The sequence below is a fragment of the Panthera onca genome, chromosome B3 (assembly GCF_046562875.1).
Source record: "Panthera onca isolate mPanOnc1 chromosome B3, mPanOnc1 haplotype 2, whole genome shotgun sequence".
In the NCBI taxonomy this organism is placed as follows: Eukaryota; Metazoa; Chordata; class Mammalia; order Carnivora; family Felidae; genus Panthera; species Panthera onca.
The window spans coordinates 116,907,300-116,933,572 of record NC_138344.1 but is presented as its reverse complement, the minus strand read 5'-3'; the positions used below and the strand labels follow the sequence as shown (position 1 = coordinate 116,933,572).

At 41.6% G+C, this 26,273-nt stretch overlaps 1 protein-coding gene across 13 annotated transcripts in view; it reads right to left on the bottom strand.

Annotated features, from left to right (window-relative positions):
• Positions 1–26,273, bottom strand: part of RGS6 (regulator of G protein signaling 6) — a 603,395-nt gene that overhangs the window by 175,308 nt on the left and 401,814 nt on the right. For all 13 annotated transcript variants that reach the window (XM_060620202.3, XM_060620199.3, XM_060620200.3 and 10 more), the window contains one exon: positions 12,326–12,425. In XM_060620202.3, the coding sequence (XP_060476185.1) occupies positions 12,326–12,425 (100 nt within the window). The remainder of the gene's footprint in view (positions 1–12,325; positions 12,426–26,273) is intronic.

Sequence of the window (26,273 nt, the reverse complement as noted above, 5' to 3'; positions counted from 1 at the left end):
TATGATGATTCATAAATCCATATATCCTATGAAAAACATTCCCCAGGACTTCAGTTCCTCACTTCCAACTGTCTCCTGGATAATACAGCCTAAATGTCCCTTCAAAACCTCTAGCTCCACGTGACTAAGACTGATCCTGTGTCTTTGCTCCCAAATCTGAAACTTCCTCAAGTCTTTACACTAGGTAAAAGGGCCCCCTTTACCATCCTATCCTGATAGGGTTAGGCCAATAAAAGTCTTTTATTTTTATCAAATGCCTTTATTTTAGAGGGAGCATATCTCAACATAAAAGGCCATATATGGAAAACCCACAGATAACATCATACTCAGTGGTGAAAAACTGAGGGCTTTCCCCTTAAGATCAGGAACAAGACAAGGATGTCCACTGTCACCATTTTTATTCAACTTAGTACTGGAAGCCCTAGCCACAGCAACCAGACAGAAAAAGGAATTAAAAGGCATCCAAATCGATAAAGAAGAGGTAAAACTTTCACTATTGGCAGATGACATGATACTATATATAGATAACCCTAAAGACCCCACCAAAAAACTAATCAATGAATTCAATCAGGTCACAGGATACAAAATCAATATACAAAAATCCATTGCATTTCTATATTCTAATAATGGAGCAGCAGAAAGAGAAATTAAGAAAAACAATCCTACTCACAACTGCACCAAAAATAATAAAATACCTAGGAATAAACTTAATCAAGGAGGTGAAAGACTTGTACTCTGAAAACCATAAAACTATGATGAAAGAAGTAAAGATGACACAAACAAATGGAAAGATATTCCATGCTCATGGATTGGAAAAACAAATATTGTTAAAATGTCCATACTACCCAAAGCAATCTATAGATGTAACGCAATACCTATCAAAATGCCAACAGCATTTTTCACAGAACTAGAACAAACAACCCTAAAATTTGTATGGAACTACAAAAGACCCTAAACAGTCTAAGCAATCTTGAAAAGGAAGAACAAAACTGGAGGTATCACAAACTCAGATTTCAAGTTATACTGCAAAGCTGTAGTAATCAAAACATTACGGACTGGTACAAAAACAGCCACATAGATCAACAGAACAGGGCAGAGAGCCCAGAAATAAACCCACAATTATATGGTCAATTAATCTTCAACAAACGAGGCAAGAATATTCAATGGGAAAAAGATAGCCCCTTCGACAAATTATACTGGGAAAACTGTGGACAGCTACATGCAAAAGAATAAAATTGGAACACTTGTTTACACCACACACAAACATAAACTCAAAATGGATTGAGTACCTAAACGTGAGACCTGAACCCATAAAAATCCTAGAAAAGAGCACAGGCAGTAATGTCTCTGACATCGGACATAGCAACATTTTTCTGGATATGTCTCCTGAACAGAAAAAAATTAACAGAAAAAAAATTCTTCACAGAGGAAAAAATTCTTCACAGAAAAAAAATTAACAAAACTAAAAGACAAACCTACTGAATAGGAGAAGATATTTGCAAATGACATATCCAATAATAGGTTAATATCCAAAATATATAAAGAACTTATCCAATTCATCACAAAACAAGAAATAATCCAATTAAAAGTGGGCAGAAGACATGAACAGACATTTCTCCAAAGAAGGCATACAGATGGCCAACAGACACATGAAAAGATGTTCAATGTCACTTATCATCAGGGATATGCAAGTCAAAACCACGATGAGATAGCACGTTACACCTGTCAGAATGGCTAAAATACAAAACACAAGAAACAAGTGTTGGCAAGGATGTGAAGAAAAAGGAACCCTCTTGCACTGTTGGTGGGATTGCAAACTGGTGTAGCCACTCTGGAAAACAGTACTGGAGTTTCCTCAAAAAATTAAAAAAAGAATTAAAATATGATCCAGTAATCACACTACTGAGCATGTACCCAAAGAATACAAAAACATTAATTCAAAGGGATATATGTACTCCCATGTTTATCACAGCATTATTTACAATAGACAAATTAAGGAAGTAGTTCAAGTGTCCACCAATAGATAAATGGATAAAGAAGATGTGGTACGGGGCGCCTGGGTGGCTCAGTCGGTTAAGGGTCCTACTTCGGCTCAGGTCATGATCTCACGGTCCGTGAGTTCGAGCCCCGCGTCGGGCTCTGTGCTGCCAGCTCAGAGCCCGGAGCCTGCTTCAGATTCCGTGTCTCCCTCTCTCTGACCCTTCCCCGTTCATGCTCTGTCTCTCTCTGTCTCAAAAATAAATAAACATTAAAAAAATTAAAAAAAAAGAAGATGTGGTACATATATACAATGGAATATTATTCAGCCATAAAAGAGAATGAAATCTTGTCATTTGCAATGACATGGATGGATCTAGAGAGTATAGTGCTAAGCAAAATAAGTCAGAGAAAGACAAATACCATATGATTTCATTCAGATGTAGAAATTAAGAAACAAAACAAACAAAAAAAAATGGGGGAAAAGAGACAAACCCCCAAAACAGACTCTTAACTACAAAGAACAAACAGGTGGCTATAGGGGTTGGGGGAAGGGTGAAATAGGTGAAGGGGACTGAGACCACACTTACTTTGATGAGCTCTGATAATGTATGGAATTGTTGAATCACTATATTCTATACCTCAAACTAATATAACACTGTATGTTAACTACATTGGAATTTTAAAATCATTATGTCTATTTTTATTAAATAATTATTATTAATAAAGATCTGACCAATAAGGTTAGAACATATATTTCAAGGCTAGAAGAAAAGGAACAGAGTAACATGACAGGAAAAGGTTTTACTTTCAGCATAAATGATCCAAATAGGTACTTTTTCTCCAGGCTCTCTATGGGTCCTGCATAAGTTAACCAGATAAATCTGATTTGCTAGATGGAAGGTCAAGAAATGCCTGTCCCCTCTTGTGTCACCAATTCCAACTGATAGACACCAACACATTAGGAAAGTTGTAAACAAATGTACCATAAAGCCTACTTCAAAGGGGCTCCTCTGAAAGAAATAACATCCACTCAACTCTGACCTTTTTGTGTCACTGGGTGTCAGGGACCCCTTTAATGACACCTGTGAATTCTAGAAAGCTTTCTTTATTTCGATGTTCAGCTTTTATATCTTCCCATAACCCCCACCCTTATTCCTCACAAATTCTTTTTGTTAGTCTATGTACTAGGTCTGTATATTTTCCTTTATTCCAATGTTGATTTAAAAAAAAAAAATACATTCTTTATGTGGGGTCTTTTCCTTATATTCTAGAACCTTCAGTTTGGAGTTTCTCACCCAGACTCACTCATTTGATTTATTACAAACATACATATCTGCATAGTCCTGTATATTAGTATTAAATTTTTTTTATGTTTTTATTTTTGAGAAAGAGAGAGAGAGAGAGAGACAGAACACGAGCAGGGAAGGGTCAGAAAGAGGGAGACATAGAACCCGAAGCAGGCTCCAGGCTCTGAGCTGTCAGCACAGAGCCCAATGTGGAGCTCAAACCCACGAACTGTGAGATCATGACCTGCACTGAAGTTGGATGCTCAACTGACTAAGCCACCCAGGTGCCCCTCCTGTGTATTAGTTTCTTTACTTGGTGTAGGTCACTAACAGTTGTTTCTTATTTATCTTTGATATGACTTGGTAAGCTGGTAAGATTCTCAACTCAGGGTAGTTGTTGGACAGCACAGAGATGGTCCTTCTAGCAGGGATACTTTCAGATTAATGTTATTCTCATCTTTGGTTTTCACCATGCTTCTGAGAAAGTGGCGATGAGTAGCTTTCTAGAACTTCTTTAGTGATGGTGTCTTGGATGCACTGAGACACACCTTACATACCCCTCATCAATATGGCATCTGGGAGGAATCTCATACTTCCCAACTTCACCAAAGGACTCTCATTATTGTGATATTTGTCTCCATCTTCATGCCTTCTCTCATTGTAGTCTCTGTTTTATTCAGGTGGTAGCCACATGTAAGTATGGACAGCTGGTTGTCCAGCAATGCAAGAGATAGAAACACTGCGTTGGTCACACAAGAGTCATTTCATCCATCATTTAAAATTTTTACCTTCTAATCTTTGCAGAGGAAATGGGGTCCTCCTGATACAGAAGAGAAAAAGCTACTCCCAGCTGTTATTCATGAAGGGGAATCTCCAATGTTGGTGACAAAACTCCCAAAATGTGTGAAAGGGTATCTGCTGGTTTGTGATGGGTGATTGGCTATTTCACTAAAGGTTAGAAAGATTGATGGAGGCTGATGCCTGGGGGGTGGGGGGGGGGGAAGTTGCCATATGGGGTGATTACTGTTCTGTACACACAATATCCATTGGCACAGTAACGGAGTGGCCATATATTTGTGGATTTCCTCCTTGGATTTGGTACCTGAAGGTCTCAGCGATCTAGATTTTCTTTGGATGTAGCTCTCTACTCTAGTACCTGTAACTTTAGGAAGGTGAAGAGGCATAATGTGTTCCGAAAATATCATTCCAGGTTCTTCTCTAGAGATGGTTGGTGGAGGTAAACAGCTTGGGATTCTGTGTTGGTGCTAGCACTCTGGGTATGGGTTTAAACATGTTGCTCATAGGATTGGCTACAGCTATGGCTCCAAACCAACAACCTTACAGCTAAATTCTGTTTCAGTCTGTGGCTGCTGAATACCCACTGGTGCAGACTTAAGTTCTTCTGTGTTTTTTGACATTGCCGAATGAGGTTCCTGTATTCCAATTGCTAGCTGTTCTCTGTGTCACAGCAGGTGCTGGCTGAATATCATGTTTGAGACTTTGAACAGGTTGAGCATGAGATTTACCTTTTGTCCTGGAGTTTAACTGGTGTTAGGGACAACCTCAACTCCAGTCTGAGGTATGCTGGGAGTGTGGGACCCGATGGTGCTCAACAGTAGGCACTGAGTTAGTGATTTGTCCATGCAGTGGTGGTTAAGGAGAAGGTGAGTATGTTGGCCAAATGCATTCTAACTAGATAGAACTACCAGTGTCTGAGCCTCTTGAGGACTCTATCATATAAATTGAGTTGTTTTTAAAAATTTTTTAGCTCTTCCCACTGACTAGTGATGGTTGCTTCAGAGCTGTGCCAGCAACCATGTACCCGTCTGCTTTTCAGATCTCTGAATTTTGTTGTTACTGTCTGTGTTGGGAAACATTTCTCCACGAGTCTCTCACATATGTGCACATCTGGAGAGCGAGGCATTGATTGTTTTTGCATTGGATTATCTTTTCAAGGATACTTAATCCAAGGATGTTCACTTTTCACATTGGATTGTTACCATAATGGCCTCCAACTTTGGGATTGCATCTTTAAAAATCCTTTATTTTGATTTTTGTGGGGTTTCAAAAGAGAAAAAGATGAATGTATTCAATCCATCATGTAAACTGGGATCCTATTTTGAATGAGTTCCCCTTTGCCCCGCATCTAGTCACCAAGTCCTAACAATTCTATATTCTATCTTTCCTTCAGGTGTCTTGAATCTTATAGTTACTATTCTTTCACAGGTAGGCCCTGGAGGCAGAGGTCCTGCTACTGACTAGCTGTGTAACCTTGGAAAAGTAACTTAGGCTCTTGAATTTGCAGGTTACTCACCTATAAAATGGAGATAATAACAGTTCCTACCTTACAGGATTTTCATGAAGATTAAATGAGATGTGGCTCTAAAGCTGTGGTTCTAGTTGATACTGTGGCTGTTCTAAACACGGCCCTTCTTATTTCCTGCTTAGACTCCTCCATATAAAGATTCACTAACTCATCTTTACACTCCCTGTTTCTTCCTGCTTCTAACACATGGATGATCACATTTAAAACCATTGCCTTTGGGATAAAGTCTATAAGTCAAGTTCATTTATAATCCATTATTAAGATTAAGTCTCTCATCCGTTTAATTCCTCTGGGTGTTCTGCCAATGTGCTCTTCTCTTCAAACACATACACACATAAGTGTGTTTTAAATTACAACCACATGGGATGCCTAGGTGGCTCAGTCGGTTAAGCTCAGGTCGTGATCTCATGGTTCATGAGTTCGAGCCCCACGTTGGGCTCTGTGCTGGCAGCTCAGAGCCTGGAGTCTGCTTCAGATTCTGTGTCTCCCTCTCTCTCTCTGCCCCTCCCCTGCTCATGCTCTGTCTCTCTCTCAAAAATAAATAAACATTAAAAAAATAATAAAAAAATAAATTACAACCACATAAGCAAGCTCATCTTTGCTGCAACCTGGCATAGTTTTCATGCATTTGGGCCATGAAAATTCTATTTTTTCTGCCCTGAATGACCTTCCTCAGTTTTCAACTTATGTTTAAGATCCAGTTCTAAAATTATTTCATGTGGTGGATCATTATAATAATGACCTCCAAAGAGTCATGTCTCCCTATGTCAATGTGGCATTCTACTCCTACACCAGAAGGTAGAGTTGGTTTCCCCATCCTCCTCAATCTAGGCTGGTCTTGTGATGTGCTTTGAAGAACAGATTGTGTGTACTTGACATTGCATAAGTTCTGGAGCTTATACCTTAAGAAACCTTGCAGTTTTCTCCCTTGGAACTCTGAGACCATCAGGCTGTGAAGAAGCCCAGTCTAACTTACTGGGGGAGGGATACAAGGTGATATGGAAGAGAACTGAAGTGCCATCTAAGAGTAAGCACCGCTACCAAACAAATGAGTAAGGCCATCGTAGACCTCTAGTCTCAATTGAACCATCAGATGACTAGGGCTTCATGGGTGAGAACAGCAGGAGAACCACCTGGATTGCCCATTCAAACAATCCTGATCATGAGAAATAAAAAAAAATCATTATGACTTGTGATGGTTGGTTATGTAGCAATAAAAACTGATATACATCCTTTGGGGCACCTGGGTGGCTCAGTTGGTTAAGCGTCCAACTTCGGCTCAGGTCATGATCTCACAGTTCGTGGGTTCAAGCCCTGTGTAGGGCTCTGCGCTGACAGCTCAGAGCCTGGAGCCCGCTTTGGATTCTGTGTCTCCCTCTGTCTCTGCTCCTCCCCTGCTTGTGCTCAATCTCTCTCTCTCTCAAGAATAAACATTGAAAAAAATGACATACATCCTTAGAGAAATGTTCTAGACTTACCCAAGGAAAACTCACAATTCTTTCCTCTGGGCTTTGTTCATTTTGCTATTAGAATACATAGATCATATAATTATTGGTCTACCTGTGTCTGTTTCTCTCATTAGATTAACAGCTTTCGAAAAGCAGAGATCAGGTTTTCATTTATTTTTACACGTCCTGTGACTACTCTAGTGCCTGGTACATAGCAATAATGGACATTAATTACCCAGGTCATGTATGCATCATTTCCTGAAACGCTTTTCCTTGCCCTCTGGAGCTCATGGTCAATCCTAAATAAAATTTTTCATATCCTCTTCCTTTTCAGTTAATTTTCCTTTCATCTTTTTCTTCCTCAGTGGCTCTGGTTCCCTGTGGCTCTCTGAGGTGGTGGCTATTTTCTCTCCCATGCTCTACACACCATGGCATTTGAAGGCAGGTAAGTGACCCTCTAGCCTCTCATGTCTTCTTTCCCCACCTCTTCTCCAAAGAAACGTTTAGCTTTGACTCTCATGACATCAGATTAAATCATCTATTGCTCTTGTTGTGAAGTCATCTACTGATGCCTAGGCCTCTGTCTCTTATTCCATGAAGATTTTAACCACAGACTCACAATCACTGCCTCTAACTATCCCCCAGTCATGATTTCAATACCCACATAGCACAGTTTCCCCAAATCATGGCCCCTTGGTTCCTTGACCTCCTCTCTTCTAGTGATCTTGCCCTCTATTCTATCTCAGTCACTTATTCCCATAATCCCAGTTTCAAACATTCTGCTAGGGATGTCTGGGTGGCTCAGTTGGTTAAGCTTCCACCTTTGGCTCAGGTCATGATCTCACGGCTTGTGAGTTCAAGCCCCGCGTCGGGCTCTGTGCTGACAGCTCGGAGCCCGGAGCCTGCTCCAAATTCTGTGTTTCCCTCTCTCTCTGCCCCTCCCCACTCACTCCCTCTCCCTCTCTCTATTTCTCTCTCTTTCTCTCTCAAAAATAAATAATAAACAAAAAAATCTAAAAAACCTAGAAGAGTGCCCTTTAAAAAATTCGGCTATCCAAACACCATCCCCTACATTTCCAGCTCTCTTACTTTGGCCTCCAACTCCAAAACTCCTTTCCACTAGACCTACAGTTTATGGTCATGACTACTCTCCACTATTCCTCACCCATCTCATGTTTCACTTCCATCCTTGCTCAGTTAAAATTTAATGGTCAATCATTTCAGTTACTCTCTTGCCTTTCCCTTGATTTATCATACTCTTCATACTTGCGAGAGCCTTAATTAAGTCCACCTTTCTACCTGATACACGTCCAAACCCAGAGAGCTAAATGTGGCTGGAGAAATTGCTTCTCTTTAAATTCATAAATATTAATAATCTCAAGAGGGTCCTTAATGCTACCTCACAGTCAAAACTCTATTTCCTTAGTCCAGTCAATCTCTTTAGACCCCTAGACGACTATTGCATGGCTTCTGATCTCTTCTCAAACCTAATATCTCTACCTTCTTTCCTTTTCATGTTACTAAGAAAATAGAAGCAGTGAAAAGAAAACTACTACAAGCTCCCCCCTCCCGCCATCATGCTTATTTGTACCTCTGTGCATCTACTGCACCTCTATTTCTCTTTCTATGAATGAATTGTACATGTTTTTAGCTAGAGCTCCCCAATTGTCTTGCATTACATTCAATCTCTTACCTGCTCAATGATATCACTTCTTGAAATTTTCCTCCATCTCCTGCACCATTTTTCTCCCCCTATTGAGTCAGTGCCATTAATCATACAAGCATACTGTCACTTTCATATTATTTAAAAACCTACGTGTCCTGACTTCATTCACCCGTCTAGATCCTCCTGCATTTCTTCCTTTTAAGGAGAACTCCTTCAAAGATTAATTATTCTCACTACCTCAAATATTTCTCCTCCCATTCTGACTTGAACCCACTCCAATAAGGCTTTTTGCCATTCTCCCCTGCCAAATGCTTCATGGAATATGCACTTATCAAGGTCAGCAGTTGAATTCAATTGTCGCTAAATTCAATGGTTGATTCTCAGTCCTTATCTTACATGACTATCAGCAGCTTTTGGCATATTCTTTCCTGAAGCACTTTCTAGAAAATCTGGCTTCCAAGAGACCATGTCCTCCTGATGTTCCTCTTTGTCTCCAGCTGCTCCTTTTCACTTTCTTTTGCTGATTTCTTCGTCTCTCCATAACCCTCATATGTTAGAGTATCCCAAATTGTAGGACTTGGACTGTTTTCTGTTTACATTCAATCCCTTGGTGTGAGGTCATTAATCCCATGGCTTTAAATATCACTTATATTCTAATGACTCATGTGCCCAGTTCAGGCTCTCCCTTAAAATTTAGATCCACACACCCAAGTGCCTACTTGTCGTCTCCAGTTGAATGTCTAGTAGGTCCCTAAAACTTAGCTTGTCTAAAATGGACCTTTTAATTTCTTAGACTTCAGCTACACAAAGAAACAAACCCCCTTCCCCACTCACAGTCTTCCTCATCGAAATTAATGCCAACTCCATTTTTCCAGTTGCGTGAAACCAAAAGTGCAGAGTCATCATTGATTCCTTTCTTTCTCTCATATCCTACATCCAATCTTTCCCCCAAATACTGTCTATTCTGCCCTCAAACTTGAATTGGAATCTGATCACTTCACACGTCTCCCATGCTGGTAGCCTAGTCTGACTACCACTTTTGCCACAGTCTCCCGACTCCCCAGGGTATGCAGAATGCAATATAATGATCTTGTGTCAGAACATGACAGCTCATGTTTAAAGTTCTCCAGTAGCCTTATAGTGACCAAGAGGTTGCATGATCATGGTCACCATTATCGCTTTGACTTCATCCCTATTACCCTTTCATTTTTTCACTCTACTCTGGGTCCCTTTTCTTAGTTCCTCTGTATGCAAGAACACACTTGCCTTAAAGACTTAGCACTTGCTTTCTGGAATGCTCTTTCCCTCAATATCCACATGACTCAATCCTTCATCTCCCCTCCATCTTTACCCAAATGTTACCTTCTCAGGGAATTCTTCTTTGGCCACCTGTTTCAGAGTTGTGACTCCATCATCCACCTTTCATACTTTATTTTTCTCTTCGACCTTTATCATTAGCTAAAATTCTACAGGTTTTTTTTTATTTATTTGTTGTCTCCTCCACTAGAATCTAAAATTCCATGAGAACAGAAATTTTTAGCTGTTTCATTTATTTCTGAATTCCCACTGGCCAGCAATATTTAGAAAATAGCAAACACCCAAGAAATATGTGTGGAATGAATGACCAAGTATATTGGAGAAAGAACCAGATGGAAATTCAAGAAATAAAAAAAATAAAATAATTGAAAGTAAACACCTAAAATCTAGATTAAAGAGAAAAACATTTTTCAGAGAACACTACGATATCAACAAAAGAAATATACTCCATGATTCATCTTAGGAATCTAACATAAATTTGATACCCAAAGCAGCAAGAAGGGTAAGTGAGAAAAGCAATAAACACATTGTCCCGTGAAAATTGATTAAAAATCCTAAACAACATTTTATCAAACAAAATCCAGAAGTGTATGAAAAAATAATATATCATAGCCAATATTATAATTCCATTTAGAAAAATTTCAAAATTAGAGCATACTAACAATACAATCAACCTTCATTATCCAGATCTATTTGGCACCTGAGTTTAAACAGTGACAGTCTGAATAATGAGTTAGGATACTTATGCGTGCCTCAGTTGAGTATATTTATTTTTTAAGGTAACATACACATATTGACTCTGCGTGTGTGTGTATGCTGTTCTATGAATTTTGACGTATGTATAGATTAATGTCACCACCACCACCACAATCAGGATACAGGATAGTTCCGCTGTAACCTTATAAAATTCCTTTGTGTGATCCCTTTATAATCATACGCTTCCCCAGTTCTTAATCCTTGTCAACCACTGATCTATCTGTTCTCTGTCACTGTAGTTTTGGAATTTTTTAGAATGTCATGTAAATGGAATCCTACAGAATGTAATCTTTTGAGACTGGCTTCTTCCCCTCAGAAAAATAACTTTGAGGTTTATCTAAGTTGGTGCGTGTATCAACAGTTCACTCCTTTCTATTGATGAATGTGGGTGTGCCACAGTTTGTTTCTTTCTTCACCCACCAAAGGACATTTGGGTTGTGTCTGGGCTTTGGAGATCACAAATAAAGTTATTATAAATACTTAATGAGTTTTCGTCTGAGTGCACGTTTTTGTTTCTCTTGTATAAATACCAAGGAGTGGGATTGCTGGGTCATAAGGTAAGCATTTGTTTAGTATTATAAGAAATGTCCAGAGTTTTTACCTTCCCACCAGCAATGTGTGAGCGTTCCAGTTGCTCCATAGCCTCACCAGCCCTTGGTGTTGTCAGGATTTTTTATCTTAATTATTTTATAAGTATGTAGTAGAAACTGAAGCCTTCTGGCTCCCCAAATTTGGAAAGCGAATAACTAGATTTTGATGATGAGAGAACTCTCTAAAGTTTTATCTTAATTTATTTGGTTGTTTGTTTAGATACGATACAAGCCTATGTGGCGAAATTATGAAGAAAGGCAACAAACTGATCAGGATAAGAGTAGATAGAGGTTACCTACTGAGGGAAGGGAGGTAGATGTCATCCATTAGGCCCATAAGGGGCCTAAGATACTGGTGATGTGTTACTTAGGAAGCAGGCTGGTAGACACATGTGGCCTATTTTAGTATTATACTTGAAACTATACCCATGTGTTTGATATACTTCATAATTAATTTTTGAAGAAATGTCCAAGCATACAAAACACACCAAATCCCCAAAGTACTGCAGAAAAAATATTCTAAAACCACTTCTTCCATGAGTTCAAGTACAGTCAGTTGAAAAACTTAAAAAAAAAAAGCATTTTGTAGAATTTGAACATAAGACTTTCTTAAAGCTTGTTTAAATCTAAAATAATTTCTTTAATATGTCTGTGCTTGTGTACATCTCGTAGGCTAAACTGCTGATGGGCTATTCAGGTCAGTAATGAGCTTCTTTCCAGAAGCCTCAGCCTATACACGGAAGGGTGGTCATGGCAAAACCATCCTTAATCATTGGCAAAGAGCAGCTTCTTCTGGAAACCATGACCACAACTCAACTTTGTCTAAGAAGCACATTGAATGTATCATCTTTACTATCCACAAATCTTTAGACACACCCCAGGTCACAATCAGCACTATACAACTCTTCAGTGGCCCTTTCCTATTGCCACCAACACCTTGTAAGGAGAAAGTTTACCTGTAACGACACTGGGAATTTTGGAGAGAAAGCTCTTGACTGTTCTGATGGGCACACCCCCTGTCTTGTCATCTTGCATCTTTGTGATGATGTCTTCAATCTGAAAGAGAATAAGGAAGTGTCATTTTCTCCCATAACGTAATGATAAATGATACCTTTATTAACAGCCATAATGAACATGTATGAACATGAATGCCAACAATAGACATAAAAAAACAGCCTCCACCTAGGCAGTCAATAAACATAGTAGCAGGATCTGCAATAAACCAAGCACTGGGGATGGGATGAGGCCATGAGGTTATATACGAGAACATAAAACGTGGTCTATAAGAACAGACTCTGAGATAAAGAAGGTAAGGAGGGAGAAATATTAGGATTCCTAATGAGATCCACCATGTAATTCAATATGTCTGCAATGATTCCTCCTCTTTCCCAAGTTGGGTTTATACACAGCCTGGACAATATGAACCATCTGGTCTTTGGGACCAGTGCAGGAGCCAGCCAGAGTCACACAGGAGAAAAGATAAAGACATGGAAAGTTCTGATTCCGAGAAGTCGGAGGACAGGTTTCAGTGGTTGTTTGTGGTGGTGTGAGGGTGGTCACCTTAAGCCAGGACTAAAGTGGGACAAAAGACAGAATCCTTTCCTTTTGGACTAAATAAGTCACATTGTCAAAAGAAAGACGACGGTGGGCTGTGGCTTGAAGTCAGTTAGATTTTATTAATAAAACAAGTTGCGATGTACATATATTGAAAACAGAACAGAGAGAGGAGACGGACTATTAAGGATTTAGGTGCCTAAATTGGGAAACCAATCTGTAGCTAAGAATTTACAAGTCAGATGTAATTTCCTGGGCAGAAAGCTTCAGACTAGGATACAGAACAATCTGTGACAAGGACATAGATCTTATTGTTTGAGGAGGTGGGGGTAGGGAGCGACTGGAATAGGGGAGAAGAGGAGGTTTACTTTTATTACACATCTTATTTCCCTAAGCAAAAGAATATCTGTGAAACGGATTCTCGGAGTGCTTCTATCAAAGATGCATAAAATTTTAAGTCTAGAGATTTAAAACTATAGCCCATCTAGTCTAACATACTGGCAATTGCAGTTTGAGGTTGACTTTCTCAAAGTCACATGGCAACTTGTTTGATAGACATAAATAACTTGTTAAAAATAAATAATGAGGTTAGGATACAGAATAACTTGATAATAATATATAATAGCTAAAATATATTAAGAATGTATTATGTGCTAGGTGTTATTCTAAGTATCATACAATATTATCCTATTTAATGTTTATGATTACTTAATAATCTAGATTCCACTGTTATCCTCATTTTTCAGATAAAAAGATCTAGTGAGGTGTATCAACCAGGGTAGACCAGATTAAATTATTGTAACAAATAACTGTCAAATTCCCAATGGCTCAGTACAGCCGTGTTTATTTCTCTCTCATGGCTCAAGTCTATCACAGGTCACCAGGGGGACTCTGCCTACTGTAGTTACTAACTAGGCTGATGGAATAACTACCATCTAGAATGTTGCTCGTCATTGTGCTAAAGGGACAAGAGAGAATTCTGGAGAATCTGGTATTGGTTATTAAATGCTATAGCCAAGAAGTTACATATGACACCTTTGCTCAGAATTCTTTGACCAGATCTAGTTACACAGCACCACCCACCCACAAAGAAGCCAGGGTTCCAGTCTTCTTGGTGCCAAGAGGGGAGGGGAACTGACCATCTATGAACAGTGTCAATGACCGCCACAGAAGTTAAGCAACCTTGCCAAGGTCACACAGCTACCCATTTGTGGATCTGAGTTTAAACGTAGCCACAGACCTTAGATCTCAGGCTTCTTACCCCTGGGCTGCTCTGCCACCCAATAAGATTCCCATAAAAGCAGCCGAGCAGGGAGACCATTTTCCTTTGGATATTTCTGGGTTTTCCTGAGAAGTACTGATAATGAGAAAGAATCTTAAGTTCCTGGCCCTTTAGGGAGTGGATGAATATATCATGCTAAAAATAAAGGTAAGTCTCTGAAGACCCATTAAATGACAGGATAAGAAAAATTTTCATCCACATTCCTGGTAATAGTTTCAGCTAGTGCCCTGCCTTGCTGCCCCTAAACTCAACCCAATGATTCAGAGTAGTCTGAATATTCCTTACTGATAGCCAAGGAGACTTATTCCTAGGAAAAATGGTCATGTTTTCAAGGTAATCTATGCTTTTGATCTAGTGTGCTATCTGAACCCAGAAGTATCAGTTACCCTGATGCTTTTAATAAAATGGACTCAAAATCATCGGGAATTGGAGGCAAGCCAATATTTCAATTCAGTTAGATACCTGACTTGTCATTAGATGATAGCAATTTCCAGTCTCTGCTGATGTGGGCTGGATTTAAAGACCGGCTATGCAGAGGAAGCCTCCACGATTCGTTAGTCATTGCACCACACCACTGAATCTTAAAAGGATGTATTTATTAAAGAAGACTTCTCTTTTCATGTGGGCTCACTATGTGCCAGGAGGTATATTATTTATCAGAGGTTACAGCTAGGTCAAAAGGATAACCCCCTTAAGTGACCAGAAAGGGAATTACATTGCAGCATAGTTTACAACACAAGATGGGTGAAAGAATGTTCATTGGTCCCCCGTTCTTGAATCCTCCATAGTATGAATATATACCCAAGTCCTTGCCCTGGCCTCATCATGATGAGCAGGGAGTCTGCCCCTTGACTTTTAGGCTTGGGCCATGTGACTCGCCTGGCAAATGGGAGGATATTGAACATGATGTGAGCAGAGGCTTTCAATGCACCTGCTTGGTCATGCTCAGCCTCTTCTCTTGCCCTCCTATATCAGATAGCTGTTGTTCCAAGAAGGGTGAGACACATCTGGAGCAGAAGGGACCCAACACATAGCTAGACAGGTCAAACCTCAGTTGACCTGCACACCCATGAGCTTATTGTTGTATGTCCCTGAGTTTGGGTGGTTTGCTATGCAGAAGAATCGTGGCTCTAGCTTACTGATACAACAGGGCTCTAAAATAAATGCACCTATCAAAAATTGCTGAAGCCACACAAATGCTTAATGACAAGAATCAATGAGTCCTGGAGGTCGGGTATCCTAAAATCCAATGCTTTTTAAGAATCTAGAAATTCCAATTACACCACCTACCATTTTCTTGAAAATTCTTAGGGCCTTACACTCCTCTGCAGCCCATTCTGTTGTTGTGTCAGGAAAATCTGTGATAGCTGAGGTTGATTCCAGAGCACGGTCCATTGCAACATCAGCTAATAATACTGCTTTTGAATATATATATATATATACATATATATATATATGTATATATATATATATATATATTTTTTTTTTTTGGGGGGGGGGTCATGGTTTCTGGTAAAATGCTAAGAGTACAGACCTACCAAAAAATCAAAAGTGGGCTCCAGGAGCTTATATAAATTATAATGGCACACATTTTCAGAACACCTGAAGAACACCTACATATGATCAACACTGTCCTCGGTATTATTTTGAATAGATTGACTAATGTATTTCTCGGTCCTGAAAGTTACTCAGTAAATATGTTGAAATTGAGGCTTAGAGAGGTTAAGTGATTTTCCCAAGGACAGCTAGTAAGTGGCAAAGCCCAAATCTTTGTCCAAGTCTTCCTGACCCTAATGCCCAAGCTCGATCAAATCCAAGATTCATCTTATTTTCAGTGTCTGCTGACAGGGCTCCTGAGTTACAAGGCACTTAATACTGTTTGCATTGAAGGGGAAGTTCAGCCCAGCCCTAAGGGGGTGGAGAAGGAAACAGAGAAATCGATCCAGATAATCAGATTATCAACCATCTCAGGATTTATTTCTGTCCAATGACTGCTGATGCTTTGCTGCTCGGTGTTTTCTCTCTTTGTCCTGGAGTCTTGGCACGATTTATCCTCTACTGGTAGATCACAGCTCCTGGGCTGGGAATGGGGAGATGGGAAGGTATATACTTATATTTCCTTGACTATTCAGTCCCATCTAACTTTTGACACTTTTTGTTCCTGGAAAAGGACAACATCAATTCGCTCCTGGAGAAGGGCAACATCAATTCGCTGACATCCTTTAACATGAAGCTCTGTGTCATTAGGAAGAATGTTCCCCTGTGGCAATCAATAAGAGGTTGGCTCTTATTTGACAGCAAGTGATGCAAAAAACCTACTTGGCAAGCTCAGCCGGTTCTGCATGGATGAGTCACAATGACCAGGACGCCCTTCTGCAAAGGCGCTCAAAACTCAACACTGGCATGCAGGTAGAACATTCTTCCAAAGAGCAGAGAAAATGGAAACCATTACACCACAGGGTGGGTTTCCTCTGAACTGAGGAATGTTATGGGACAGGAATGTTATAATTCATGGAAATAGCTGTGGGGTGTAAGAGAAGAGTGAGGAGAAGCAAAATCATCTCTTCACAAACGGAGGCCCCAGAAGGACAGTGGGAAGAACACTGGTCTGAGGCCCGTGACAAGTGCTAGCCTTAACCTCACTGGTTTGCTGTGTTGGCCCTGGACAAGTGATTTAACCTCTCTGGACTTTACTGCCCTCATCTACAGTGATAGGCTTGGTTGCTAAACTGAGACTTCTAGTCCCAGAACACAAGAGACTTCTCTGACTTGACCAATGCAAAGCAGTGTCTGCAAGAAAAGGACAGGACAGGCAGTCAGGCCTCTGGCTTCCCATTCTCCACACGGCCCATCTGCCAGGCCGCCCCATGCAGAATGCTTCTCTGTGCTGAGGTGCAAAGTAGGGTGCTGAGCGAGACTGGGGAGTTCTGATGTTTTCAGAAATCATTTTGGAAAACGGCATCAGAAGCCAGATACAGTCATGATCCAAAGAGGCCCCGATGCTGCTCCTTATTGATCAGTTCCATGCCTGCCCATCTCTGCTTATATAGATGGCGCTCCTGACAGAAATGACCAGAGGACGGTATTACTTTTGTTTGTGTAAATTAATGATCTAGTGAACAAATTTATTTAGCTCCTCCAATTTTTCCTCGGTGGAAAATTAAAAATCTTCGAGAATAGGCAAACTATGTTGCCATTTAAAAAACAAAAACAAAAAACAAACAAAAAAAATCCACAACAACTTTAACACAGAAAGTATGCCTCAGGCATGAGGTCTTTTCTACTGAAGCATTTCATCTTGACTTTGCCATCAATTGCCTGTTTCTAGCTACTAAAGCCTGTTACTTCGGCTCCCGCATTTCATTAAAGACGCCTTCTGTTCTGGTGTCCGGGAATGAGTGAAAATGACTCTTTGGACACATCTTATCAGCCCAGAGGCAGGAATCAGAGCTGGCAAATGATAATCATATTTCTTCATCCAAAATGTATATGCTTCACTGAGCATGCTCTGTCCCATATGTGTTCCATAAGATCAGGCTAGGTCTCATTTTTATTTTTAAAAACATAGCACACTGCTATTCTCTACTTAAATGTACTCAGCTTCCCTTACTGGCTTAGTGGACATTTATTGAGCACGTACAAAGTGCCAGGTAGTTTTAGTTTCTACGGTTACAAAAGTGGGTAAAAGACAGTCTGTTCCCTTCCATAAGGGACTAATACATTTCAGAAAGACTCAGGCCTCGAGACTCAAAGTTAAGGTTGTGACAGCAGAACCAAGTGTGGGCTCCCAAGCTTCACACGGAAACACTAAGGAATAGTGTTTTCAGAGGTGTTCAAAAGGGGACCTCCCCTCTCTTTTTTGCTATCCTGTTCAAAGGACTGTGATTTCAGTAGCAGGAGGGGGGGCTGGAGATTCCTTGTGTTAGCTACAACAATGATTGAAATACCTGTTAGTCTGTTTTCAGTTCAACTGACTTTTGAATCACTGTATCAGTCTAAAATGCTTTTGATAAAAAGCAAAAACAAAAAACAAAAAAAATCCAACCTCTAAACACGGGGGATTATTTTTCCTACATAACAAGCAATGCGTACGTGGGTGTCTGATAGCATTATTGCAGGCATGCAGTTCTATGTGAATGTCCATCTTGGCCTTTCCCTTGTGGTTGCCAGAGAGCTGCCCCTGCTCAAGGCATCACTTCCACGTTGCAGAATAAGAAGAAAGGCGGGAAGAAGGGTGGGGGTGTTGGTATGGCTGTACTTGTTCCTTTTATCCAATAAGCATATACCTTCCCAGAAGATGCCAACAGATCTCTGCTCTAGTCTCACTGGCCAGAGCAGGGTCTCATGGCTACATGTGGTTGCAAAGGGCTCTGGGCAGAGGGTAGGTTATCTAGCCTCTATATCCCACGGAGGCGTGGCAGGAGGGGAATGAAAATGTGGCTGACTTTGTCTGGCAGAAAGTTCCTGTATTAAAGAACATTCATTAAGCATGGTTGGGCAGGCCTGGATTTCTACCTGATCTGTTCTCCAGGCCGCAGCCTGTGATACTCGTGAAGGAAAACTTCATCATTTAACTCCCCTACTTAGAATCTGTCTATGGTTTCTCGTGATTACTCTGTTATAGGCTCTTATAGGATCCTCTGTCTTTTGTCTATATTGGTTATCACTTTAACTTGTACTTGCATTTTCTGTTACACTTTCTCATCATTTAACCCTAATAGTAGGTGCTTAGTAAATATATATTGAAAGAATAATTGAATGAATGAATGAATGACATGAGTGCTATATTCTTTTTTTAGTTGAAGAATAATGGACGTACAATGTTCTACAGTTTTAGGTGTGCAACACAGTAATTCAATATGTATATACATTACAAAATGGTCACCACAGTAGGGTCTAGGTACTATTTGTCACCACACCAAGTTGTTACAATATTATTGACTATATTCCCTATGCTGTACATTACATCCCCTCGTCTTATTTATTTTACAACTAGAAGATTGCACCTCTTAATCCCCTTTGCCTATTTCCCACCATCCCCCCCGCACCTCTCTCCCCTCGGGCAGCCACCAGTTTGTTCTCTATATCTCTAAGTTTGTTTCCATTTGTCTTGCTGGTTCTTTTGCTCTGTTTTACACATATCAGTGAAGTCATATGGTATTTGTCTTTCTCTGTCTTATTTCATTTGGCACAATACCCTCAAGGTCTATCCATGTTGTTGTAGATGGCAAGATTTCATTCTGTTTTTATGGCTGAGTAATATTCCATCATATATATATATATATATATATATATATATATATATATATATATATAAAACATTCTTGGGGTGCCTGGGTGACTCAGTTGGTTAAGTGTCTGACTCTTGATTCTGGCTCAGGTCTCGATCTCACGTTTTGTGAGATTCAGCCCTGCGCTGGGCTCTATGCTGACAGTGCGAAGTCTGCTTCAGATTCTCTCTCTCCCTCTCTCTCTCCCTGCCCCTCCCTTGTTCTCTCTCTCTCTCTCACACACACACACACACACACACACACACACACTAAATAAATAAATAAATCTTTATCCATTCACTTATCTTTTTTTAGAATTAAAAAAAATTTTTTTTAATATTTATTTTTTACTTATATTTGAGAGAGAGAGAGAGAGAGAGAGATGGAGCGTGAGCAGGGGAGGGGCAGAGAGAGAGACAGAATCCGAAGCAGGCTCCAGGTTCCGAGTTGCAAGCTGTTAGCACAGAGCCCGAGGCGGGGCTCGAATCCATGAGCACTGAGATCATGACCTGAGCTGAAGTCGAATGCTCAACTGACTGAGCCGCCCAGGAGCCACTATCCGTTCACTTACTGATGGACATTGAAATTGCTTCCGTATCATGAGTGCTATATTCTTAAAGAACTTTATTTTGGATTCCAGCATCAAATGTGATGCTTGATATATTAGCATATATATTAATAATATATTATTAATACGTATTAATTATAATTATATTATAATTAAATTATATAATTATTAATATGTATTAACATATCATTAATATATTTGTATATTACATATGACATATTAATACATATTATGCATATTATATAATATACCTATATATGATATATGATATATATATGATCAAATATAATATATATTCATATATATTCATTATGCATGTATATGAATATATATAAATACATATATATTAGGGTTTAGGGGTGGTATATGTTCGCTTTAAAGTAAACTTGGTATTTACATTTTTAAAGATCATTCTGCTTTGGAAATGGATTAAATGAACAGAAATCTCAAGATTCCGTGAACCTTAGCAACCGTGTTCAAGGAATTGCTTCATAGGCACCCAAGGATCAGTTGAGCTTGGAGAAGTTCCCCAATGTACTGTGCCCGACATTACCCAGGGGCAATGCCAGGGTAGAAGGATAGGCAGTGTTACTTGTTTAGCCTCCTGGAGGCTTATTTTTATGGCTTTAAGCATTACTATATGCAGCGCTTCATAAATTACTTTTATGGAAAGCATTTTCCCCCATTTAATTGAAGAGAAAAACGGAAAAGGATGACATTCTAGGTCAGTGAACAAATGGGTTGATGACATTTTAGGGGAAATGACTTTCCCCTGAGCTTGGCTGGAAGAGCAAAGCTTTAGAAGGCATAGTGTCTCTTGTAAAAGAATCTATTGTTTGCTTGGAAATATGAGTGGAGCAGGTCCTCCGGGTGAGCCATGGAATAAGGAATCTCCAACTGCAGAACACCAGCTACAGTGCAAATGAGGAAAATGGACCCTGATCAATGAAACATTCTAGCAATGTGAGAGGACCTAAAATCTCTATTACAATCTTCTCAAATTGCCCTAATTTGTGTGCCATCTGCTTCTTATTTTCCTCCCTTTATAGAGAAACACACTGATACTTAGGGACAGCAAATTGTCCAAGGCCAAATGGGGCTGTTGAATAATGAGATTACTGGTACTGAACTCAGGCAGTCTTGCTTTCGAGCTGGCTCTCCAGATCACCACGCCAGCAGTCAGGGCAGCTCCCAAGCAGACCCCGGTTCACCTACGGCTTTAGCAGAGCAGAAGGTGCAGAGGATGGGACCACATCCTATACTTAAAAGTTTAGTACATAGTGTGGAAGGCAGAAAAAACCCGATCCCCTCAAAAGGTGTCTACATCCTGATTGGTGGAACCTGTGAATACGTTACCTTACATGGCAAAAAGAGACCCTGGAGATGTGATTAAAGTTAAGGACCTTGAGATGCAGTGGTTATCCTGGGTTATGCAGGTGGGCTCAGTCTAATCACATGAGTTCTTGAAAGATGAGGACCCTTCCCAGCTATCGTCACTTAGAGAGAGCATAACCATAGAATAAAAGGTCAGAGATATGAGACTCTGTTGGCTTTAAAGATGAAAGGAGGGACTACAAGCCAAGGAAAGTGAACTTCAGATGTTGGAAAAAGCAAGGAAACAGATTGTCTGCTAGAGCCTTCAAAAGGTATACAGTCCAGCCAAAGCCTTGATTTTAGCCCAGAGACACCCATTCTAGACTTCTGATGACCAGAACTGTATGATCATAAATTTATCTGTGTTAAGCCATTGAGGTAATCTGTTACAGCAACAAGAGAAAACTAATACACACAGTGACCCCCTTGCTCATGAATCAGTGTTTGGAAAATCAGTATTCTGCATTGTTTCCAAAACATATCAGTATTTTCTCCTCCTGGGGAGGCAGTAGATGGGATTTCCCCACATTCCACTGCTCTCTGTCCCTTTTTTGACAGTCAGACCAGTGGTCAAGCGGCAATTGTGATGGTCTGCTTGGGGGAAGATGTCAGGGTTGAGGACGGCGAAAACATCTGTCCATAACCTGAAGTAATTTCTTCCGTGACATTTTAAACGCTTCAGTTTCTGGTCTACCAGGGACCAATTAGATGGGTGGCTCAGAGGTTACTTCCAAGGGCTTCTTAAATGGGTCACAGTAGCCCATTAATTAATGCCAACACCACGTTCTACACATGGAAAAATAAATACGATTTTTATGTCCCATCTCAGATTTGATCTTATCATGTTCTTCAGCCTGGCCCACCAAAGGGAACTAGCCCACAAGGAACACCACGTGGCCACACAGCCCAAATAATTAGGTAAGCAGGATAAAACACTCCAAATTCGAACATGCACCTTTTCATATTATGTTTCTATAGAAAGATTCTAGTTTTAACATGTATATCACCTTCCTCTTGGATGGAGAAAAAGCCTCACAATATCTTTGTTTCCAAAGAGAAACTGGTCCATCCAGTGTCCTGGAACATCACTACAAATTTTTTTCCTCCTGGAGAGGAGCAAGGAACATAAGACCTGTCCTCCCCTCTGACCCCACGGACATCCCGGACTCTGCAATCACTCATTCTTTCTGGCTCACTTCCTTCCTGACTCTACCTCAACACCTTCCCCTACTCCAAACTGAACAGCTGAACTGGCAACTGGAGTGAACTTAAGGGCTTGGAATGATTTATGTAAATTTTCTCCTCCTCAAAAGCCTGCTGTGGCTCCCTACTGCTACAAAATAAATGCCAGGTTTCCTACTATGGAATTCAAGGCCCTCTATGATTTGGCGTCAAACTACCTTGCCAGCATCAGCTCCCAGAATGCTTTGTGTTTTAGGACACGCCCATCTTCCTTCGAACAACAACCTCTTGTGCCCCATCCTGGCTCATGACCTGCTTCACCTAGCCACTGCAGACCCATCTGGATCCTAGTCAGGTGTTCAGGCCCCACCCAAAAGCCCCTCCTCCAGGGGATGGCCCTCGATGTTTCCAGTACGTGCGCACATATATATTATAAGTTGCCTATAATTTTTACTTCCTTCTTCCATTCCAAGGGTGTGAAGCAAGAGCCAGGACGTGTCTGCTTTGCTCAGGACCACCTGCAGCCTGTGCTCAGAAGATCCCGAGGTGGCAACTTCTTGGTTGTAAACGCATCCTTGTAGTTGGCAATGTCACCACCCTTGGCTCTCCAGGGCCCATCCTGCCCAGCTCTCCTCGGCTCAGTGATGGTGATTCTGTGTAGTGTGGTTTCATCTGCACCTTCCAGCCTGCCCCGAGAGGTGCACCCCTCGCTGTTTTCTTGGATCACAGCCTCACCGCACTTGACTGTGCCATTTTCTCTTCCTGCGCCGTTCCCTTTGGTTGGTTATGCCATTCTTCATGTCTGATGCCCCTACCTGTTCCCGTGAGCACAAGAGTCACCCCTGACGGAGGAGACTGAGACAAATCATGGTGTGGGGGGAGGGGGGGCCAAAGAGGCAAAATCAGGTTAAACAGTCCTAAAGGGGAAATAGGAGGTGAATCATCACTTAACTGCAAGTATATTCGAATGTTCACTAGGTGCTAGGTGCTGGGAAACCAGACAGGCAGGTCTTCCCTTCGTGCTCACCTTTTAGGGGGAGGCCCTTCGAGGATGTTCAATGAGCCTAAGGAAGAGGGGCACAGTCCCCAAGGGGGCCTTCCAGGAGACGGTACAGTAACACCACTGACTTCGGGTGATTCCTGCCTCTAATCCCGAGGAAGCTCCTGAGCCTGTAGCATTCTGGGGTCCTACTGGACCCCGGGGGGCAGGGCCCTGGACAACCCTGACTTGTGCTGCCAGATGGACAGCAGCAAGGATTCCATTTTGGGTTTCACATCTCATGCGTCTCCTGCTCGTAACCAATGCTGCTTCTGAACATGCCAGCCCTGCGTCTGATGTTTTCTGGAACACATTATCTAAGGGATGCTGGAGTCCCCTTCCAGGGCTGTAACTGATTGCCCAGAGGTTGTGGTCCCACCTGCAGAGTTTGGCTCCTTCCCCTCACTACCCTCCTGTGCCATAAAACACCCTGAGCCTCTCTCCACTTCTTATGTGAAGGAAGAATGTGCCCTCCCCCACCCCCGACCTGGTCTTTCTGAACTGGCTAGTCTCTCACTTTCATTCCGGCCACCAAGGGATTAAACAGAATAGACCAAGGAACGATGGGTCATTTTCTCATCTTCTTAGGCTTGATAATATTTCCCCAAATTTCTTTAAATCCATGAATTACTTTATTTTAAAGACCAGCAATTTATTTCTAAAATTTAAATGAGTATGGAGGCAAAGCTCTTAGAGCACAGTGCCCGGCACAGAGATAGTTGTTCCTGATAAATGTTCATCTCTCCTCCTTCAGAATAGATCGTAATTTCTTCTTACATCTGACGCAAGGGAGTAACCACAGAAGATTCTACTACTCCCTTCAGAAGGCCAGGGATGAGCCCTTCTTTTGTGTCATTGCCTCAGAGGACAGCACCTGCTACCAGAGAGCCACGATTTCCAAAAGGTGTCCCTAAAGTCACTTCCCACTGGATGGGGCCCACTTTGCATAGGTTTCCAACTACAGAGAAAATGATTATTTCATTGCCCAACTCCGCATTACCCCACAGCTTTTCAGAGCAGCGTGGTTTTTTTTTTTTTTTTTTTTTTTTTTTTTTTTTTTGGCCTTAAATCCCAAGCCCCACCATGAGGCAGGATAAAGAAGCAGAACTGTCCAGTCCAGAGACAGCGCCTTGCCAAGGGGAGGCCTAGGACCTGCCTAAAGGAAAGACAAGCTTTGCAAGCCCAGGAAAAGGTGTCCCCTTTAATTTCCAAGTCCTTTGCCTACGGCTCCTGAGATCACAGATTAAAAGAACAACTTATTTTTCATCCCCAAGATAATGAGATGGAAGACAGTATCTATTTCTCTGATTTAATTCTGATTTTACTCTAAGGAGCCTGAGCAACTCTGGGAAGCATTCGATGGATTGCCAGCTGCACACTGCAAACAGGGATAAATACCAAGATCTGAAAATACACCCGGCAACGCACCCGTTCTCCCTTGGGAGAATGGCAGGGTCATTTGCCATGACTTCTGTTAATCACCCAGATTAAATGGCTGGCGTCCTCACTTTGTTTTTAGTCTCCCAGTAGCTCTCCTGCCTCAGGAGGACAAGCGGCAGGTGGGGCCCGGGAGCCACAGGGGTGAGGGTGTGGGGGGTGGGGTGCCCAGCCCCACCTACGGGGGGGGGGGGGGACAGGTGGGTGGAGCGAACGTGGCCAGGCTGGGCTCCAGTCAGGAGGCCAGGTCGCCTAAGGTTTCGTGTTATGTGAATGTTGCTGCCTGCCCCACAGGGTCCTCGGGAGGCACGGCGGAGAAAAAGATCTTAACGCAGAACAGCCGGTACCCATTCTTCATCCAAAAGAAACTTCTTCCCCTATCTGTGGGTTGCGGAGCTGCGCGGAGCCAGGAGGTGGAGAGGAGGGACGCGTATCAAGAAACGACTGGGTTTGAAACACCGACTGCCCACAACAATATGGGAGGGAGTGGGTTTTGTCCCCTACTTGAGGAGCAGGGCTTTCGCAGGGCCTAAACCACCTGGGGAGGGGTGTCGACCCCACCTGGTGGGGGAGGGGCCGGTTTCAGAGCCCACTCACAGCAGAAAGACCTGAGTCTCAGATGTGACTTCCATGGGTGGCTTTACTGCTTGACAGGAGCTCCCTGTCGCGCTGGTGATATTCTTAGCACGCCTCATTGCGACTCCCCTTGTGATGGCTGAACTGTGTCTGCCCCCAATTCTTAGAGTCCCCCAGTGCCTCAGCACGGGGCCTCGTTTGGAGATAGGGTCTTTCTAGAGCGAATCATGTTAAAATGAGGTCCTTAAGCTGGGTCCTAATCCAACCCGCTTTATAAAAAGGGGATATTTGGCCCCAGAGATGTGTAAAGAGGGAAGATGGGAAGACACAGGGAGAGGACAGCATCCACAAGCAAAGGAGAGAAGCCTGGGACAGATCCATCCATCACAGCCCTTGGCTGTCACCAACTTGACCCCGAATTGGAGACTCCAGAAATTTGAGTCAAAATATTTATGTTGTTTAGGCCACCCAGCCTGCAATACTTTCTTACAGCAGCCCTAGCGAACTGGTACATTCCTCCTGACTCTGCAGACCACAGACTTTAATTTTTTCCAGTTATTTCTGTTCAGCATGTGATGAAAATAATTTCCTCTCCCTTCTCTTCCCCTCCCAGGCTCCCGTT